A 6149-nucleotide genomic window follows, 5' to 3' on the forward strand; every position below is an offset into this window, starting at 1 on the left:
GCACAGTCACAATTCCCCTTTCCAATGATGGCTTATGTTTCCTAGTAGTGCTTCGAAACACCCCACCAAGAACATTTTGGATTAGAGCAATATTGCCACTGAGACAATTCTGACAAACCGATAGCACATCGGACACGCGCTCACTCACAGCTACACATTCTCATTCACTCACTCACTCTCCCTCTGCCAGACATGGGTGTCAGCCAAACAGTGCTATTTGCTGGAGCAGGACTGGCACTTCTCCAGACCATGGGGGTAGCAGGCTTGGCAACGCAGATCACTGATGGACTCATTGAAGCGGTTCGCCAGCATGGACAGCTTGCTGCCATGACACAGAGAGCAGGGAGCGCAGCCCGAACCACCACAATGCTGGCAGCTGTCGGCCTCCTGGAGAAAGAAGAAACACATTAGAGGAGAAAAGAGGGGGAGAAAGAGGAGGTGAAAGACAAGAACTGTGCGCTTAGGAAAACAGGATAAACAGGGGAGAAAGAGGTGGGAATGGGTGAGAAAGACAAGGGCACACAAGCATAGAGATTAAGCTGAAAAAGGGAAATAGGGCAAGTTCATAGTGAGGACAAAAGTTTCATGTCACCCAAATCTAAACATGATGTACTGAAATGTCATTATCACACAGCTGTGTTGAATACTCAGTTTCAACTGACCGTTAGACACCCTACTGAGGTTTGCCTCTTTTTAAAACCTTCTGTTTTTTTTTCTTTTTATGATAAACAACTGTTTTACATTTAAAGATATTACTATTTTTTTTTACACCACAACTGTTTCAAAACTGATTAACTTGCAAGACCTTAAGCCAGTTCATAAACAGCCAACATTAACACAGCAATCTAGTTTAACTGGCCTGCCTCCTGGCAAACATTAAACAACCTTAACGACATGGAGGATTTTTTTTTTCAATATTATTTCTAATGAAATGCCTTTGGTAAGTAGTTCTGTTCCTGGATAATGTTCAGCCAACCCGTCATTTTTACAGCCAGCTGGTCATTACTGCAAAAAATTTACAATAATGAGCAGCTGTCTGTACATTATCGACAGGATCACAGAAGATGTGCAATGACTTTGTGTTTAAATCTTTACAAACTAGTGGATGTTGTACCTCAGTGGAAAACTGATCTTGGTGAAAATCTTGCACAGCAAGATCTGAGAGATTTCCTCAGGAACCTTTGGACCAACATTCGCAATATTGACCTATCCAACACTCATGACACACACACGTTTGCAGCTGAAAAGCACTGCAAACAACAAGTTCAGTTAAAACACAAAACAAGGAAAACAGGACAAAGTTAGTGACTTACAGTTTCACTGCATCTAAACCTACATTAGTTTTAGCTGCAAGTGCAAAGTTTGTGCATATGCAAAGTATAACTCTACGCCTATGTTTGAGGTTGTAAAGACGGTGAAAATTAACTGCTTTAGAGTTTGGGCAGCAAAGGCAAAGATGATTAAAAAAAAAGAAAGGCAGTAACAAAGTGGAGCGAGATTGCCAAATAATGAAAAAAAAAAAGCTGAGGATGAACTTTTTTTTCTAGTGGCAGAGAAAATGAGAAAATAACAAGAGAGGTGAGAAAAGGATGGAGGGAGAGAAGGGAGGAGAGCAGTAATCATCCAAGGAGGTGAGAGGGAGCGAATAACAGTGAGCTGGATATCCTTGCACGCTCGTAAGTGGCAGGCAAATGCTGCAAGGGCAGAGTAAAACTGTGGACTCATCAGTATCTGTTCACAGTTGATAGATAACACCAGGACAATGGGATGGTGGTTGTTGCAGCAGGAGGGAGCCACGAGGAAAAGAAAAGAATAGGGGTACAAATAAGGTGGCAGTTGCAAGGAAACACAAAGGAGACTGTGTGATGAGTATAGCCCCCCCCCGAACAGTTTTGAATTACAAGAATATAGCTACACAGACAATCTTGGAGTTATTCTCTTGAAAGCAAAGTGAATGGAGAAAGGACGGCTTAAGGCATATGCAGAGAAAGAAAGAAAGGGGCAGAAGGACATGGTGAGACTGAGAATATCAAGAAACAGAAACAGGGCGATAAAAACCCCCACCATACCACTGAGAATAATTTGGCCAAGGACCATTACCTTGGTCTCTGAGTCGCTGATCTGTTTCTCCTCCTTCTCCTCCTCATCCTGCGTACAAGGAGCTTTAGCCCTCCTCCTGCTCCCCCTCTCCCTGGCCTTTGGGTATCCGTCCAAGTCCACATGGGATACTATGTGCTGCTGCAACGCCTCAGGCTTCCTCTGTGGAGCTCTGATGATACGCAGATTGCTGGTGTAAATGATTATCTTGCCAAAGTCCAACACTGGGGACTGAAGGAAACAGAAAATGTCAGATAATCCTACATCTGGTGCATCCTGTCATTAAGAATTTTAATTAGCCTGCACTTCTTTCCTACATTTCCCAGATTTCATTCCTGCAAATCTGGGAAATGTGAGAGCCTGCCCACTTTTAGCTGTGGGCTTCATGTGTGGGTGAGAAGAGGTGTTCTAGCTGAATGCAGCTGAAGAGTCATGCCCCTTGTGCAAAATAGAAAACATGCTTTGTAGCTGTGTTTTGGTCTTTTGAGGCTTCTGGTGGTGGAGAAAGTAGAAACAGTAACTCCTCTTTTAACCCTGATTTCCTCCTGTATGGTTATCTAGAGTGTGGAAAGAAGCCATTGATCTTTGATCCTGGCAAGCTTATAGGTTTATGTAATAATGGTGGTCACATGGTGGATGGCTCAAAAGACTTTCCAAATTTACTTTCTGGACCATTGTTTCTGTTTTGGAACTTTCCAAAATGGTCTAATAAATTGATTTTAAACATAACATCCACAGTGAATCTCTTTTATTATAAAACAGAAGAAGAAGAAAAGCATTGCAGTTATGTAGGAAGGAACTCATTAGCCCTTGTACAGTAGGGGGTGCTCCTCTAGGATCACCGTACCATCCTTACAATAATGCCCTAAAAGGATAAACTAAATCCAGATTGCTGTCTTCCACTGATAAATGTGATAAATGCTGGCCTCAGTCGCCAGGGCCAAGTGTGTCTTTGTTTACGGGATAAAAGAATGAAACTGACACTAAGCCAGCAGGCAATGTGGCTGACCCCCCTCTCAGCCTGCTGCACTAATGAAACCACTGCCACAGCAGCTCAGTAAAATCAGCTTTTTTCCTGTCAGATGTGCAATTTTGTTGGTTGTTGTTGTTCCACTTTAATTGTTGTACAATTTTCCCTGAGCAGCATGCAGTTGATGCTTTAATTACCCAGGGATTGTCACTTTCTATTTTAAGTCTTGATTGCTTGTTCTGTTCTACAGCCGTATGAATTAATTATTAAATTACTTTGTGTTGGCTGATAATTATGTATGTGTTTATTTTTGGTGTCTCTTTGCTTTTCAGAATATGTAGAGTTGTATTTATCTGTGGAGTTATAATAATAATAACTAATAAATAAATAAATAGCTCTTCTAAGGAGCTGTTATACTTTCTTATTATAATACTACATATTATGTAAGTATGTCCAAAGAGATGCTGCACGGTGATCATGCTTCAACATTTGTAATTTACCACTCATAAAACTGTTGAGAAGTGATCTGCAGAATTCTGCAACCATTTGATTTTGCCATCCAATTCTGTGCTGATTACATGTTGCTAAAAGCACTGGAGTTTGTGTAGAGGAAATTAAACAACCTGTCTTGTTGCCCTTTATAAAAAGAGGGTTCATTGTTGGGGCACAGGTGGCAGGAGCTTCAGTCACAAACATTGCTCAACTGGCGAGTGTCTCAATAGGACCAGTCAATAAAGAGACACCTACATTTACATCTAGGGGAACGACATCAGTAAATAGGGTTGGATATTGTGGTCAACAGGGCTGACGACTGTGATGTTCGTGCACTAGTGCGACATGTAAAGAAAAACAGAAGAGCAACTCTTCTTTAGGTGACTGAGAATGTCAATGCAGTACGTGATCAGACTGTATCAGTATAAGACCAATCAGCAATTACATAGAGGGGGATATTATCATACAGTTGCAATGCATAAACCTCTCATTACAAAGATGAATGCATGATAACCTTAACTGTTTCTCTCAGGATGCCTGTGCTCCCCAAGAATACACAAGATTCTGATGTTTTTGTTCTATTACTAAGCGGCTGTGTTTTTAGGATCAGGTTAAAATAAACTGTTACTGTGACATTTGAATCAAAAACTGATCATATTTGATATCAGTTCATTTACACTGCACTGGAGAATGAATTGAGACAATTCAGACAGGTGTTAGTACTTGACATTCAAACAGACAAAAATGTCACTGAATCTAGTCTAACTTGCACCTTGATTAATATCAAAATTCAAGAATCAAAACCAGCAAGACTACAAGCTTTGCTTACTTTGGCATCTCCCTCTGCTTCCTCAGTTTGGCCAGCAGCAGGCTTGTAGCTTCCCATTCCTCTGTACACATTTATTCTCTGGGCAATGAGCCCTGTTGGTGGATAGACACCTGGGTACAGAATAAAACATGTTGTCAGGACAGGGTGAGAAGTTGTACCAGAGATTTGAGACTCAAGTCCTATAGTTTCATCCACAAACTGCATGTATTCATAACACATGAATGTGCTTGGCTGGTTCTTTGGACTCAATGGCCAATCATAACAGTCTCTGCCTAACCAGGTGTGACCAAATAAGCTTGCTCAGTTAGCCAATGTAGCACTGAAGCCTTAACAAATCATCTGTTTTAACAGCACACTAATTCTACTCTACTCTACTTTCAAGTAAGTACAGAAACATGTAAAAATAAATCTTTTAAAAATTCATTCAAAAAGCATAATTAAATTGCAGGGATCAGTGTTGAAGAAACCAGTGAAGTTGCAGCTCCTAGTCAAGAAGTAGGTCAACAACCCCTGTCAAATAGCTAATTGTCATTTTTACACTTTGGTTTTTGTATGGATTAGACAAATAAGACATAGCATGTTAATAAGCTAAGCAAAGCTAAGCGGCTGCCAGCATTAGTTTCAGTCTTACCATAAGACCACAGATACGAGGGCTGTTCTAACTCTGCAACAAAGGCAGTAAGAGGATTTTATCGAAATGTCAAAGTATTCCATTAACTACACAGTATACACTAATTCTAACCATGTTTTGAGTAAATAGCTCATTCTCACTACAGAAGAAACATGAAAAAATATAACGATAAATTTCATTACCATACGGAAATGACTATACAGTGCAGTATGTCACACAGTAAATGAATGAAAACCCACCCTGTTGGTCCCCATGAGTGTCCTCAAACCCACAGAGTTGCTCCATCTCCAGGTGGCTGGGAGGGATCTTGCGATGGACGAAGCTGTGAGGGTATTTCTCTTCTGGACTGTCCAGCTCCTGACCGTCCTCGTACACGTGCTTCAGCACCCGACCGCTGTAGGACGAAGCCAGCTTGAACCTCACCTGTGGTTTTGAGTTGAAGGTGTCATGAACAGATGCACTGACGTGTGACTGTATGACTAATCTGAATACCTTGCTAGCACAGAAAGGAAGATTTATACATAGAAAAAAATGCTGTTAGGTCAGACATGAAGGATGCACACAAATATTTGAGGCATGTCAACATTCAAGCGTCCTGTTTCATTCCCTCTCTGTTGCAGTTTAATAACAGCAGATCTTCAAGTACACCAAAGCAAAGCTTATCTGTCACTGATCGTAAAACAACGGCATGAAAAAAACGAATTTAGACAGAATGCTCAGTAACTGAAATGACCTCAATATGTCTTTTGCTCAAAATACTTCAAAACCCATGTAGATGAAAGAAAGTGGTCCCGTAAATAGCTCACCTTTCTGGGCTTGGTGCCTTCATAGCGCTGATTCAGTTTTCTTTGGAGTTCCTCCATGGTGGCTGACTGAGGAGGGGACAGAGCGAGAGTGTCAGTCCATCCAAGAAGTTCCTTACCTGGGGCAAACTGACATCAGCTGGACACTGTGGTGCGTGATGAAGGATTGGATTGATATACAGCTCTATGGACGCACAGGCTGTGAGAGCCCGAGTGAAGAGCTGTGTGTAAGGAGTGGGTGGATGACAAAGCTCTCTCCTTGCTTCCTGCCTCCTGAGTTTGACTGTACCTGCTGTTTTAAGGGACCCACCTTTCTAGTGCCCTGTG

At 41.5% G+C, this 6149-nt stretch overlaps 1 protein-coding gene across 1 annotated transcript; it reads right to left on the reverse strand.

Annotated features, from left to right (window-relative positions):
- Window positions 1–213: 213 nt before the first annotated feature.
- Window positions 214–5891, reverse strand: LOC121191061 (glutaredoxin domain-containing cysteine-rich protein 2). Its single transcript, XM_041052121.1, has 5 exons — window positions 5826–5891; window positions 5259–5442; window positions 4389–4498; window positions 2101–2328; window positions 214–387 (listed from the first exon to the last, which is right to left on the reverse strand). The coding sequence occupies exons 1-5, from the start codon at window positions 5880–5882 to the stop codon at window positions 214–216; spliced, it is 753 nt and encodes a 250-aa protein (XP_040908055.1). The 5' UTR covers window positions 5883–5891.
- Between the last annotated feature and the right edge of the window lie 258 nt (window positions 5892–6149).

This window comes from Toxotes jaculatrix, chromosome 12, assembly GCF_017976425.1.
Source record: "Toxotes jaculatrix isolate fToxJac2 chromosome 12, fToxJac2.pri, whole genome shotgun sequence".
Classification (NCBI taxonomy): domain Eukaryota; kingdom Metazoa; phylum Chordata; class Actinopteri; family Toxotidae; genus Toxotes; species Toxotes jaculatrix.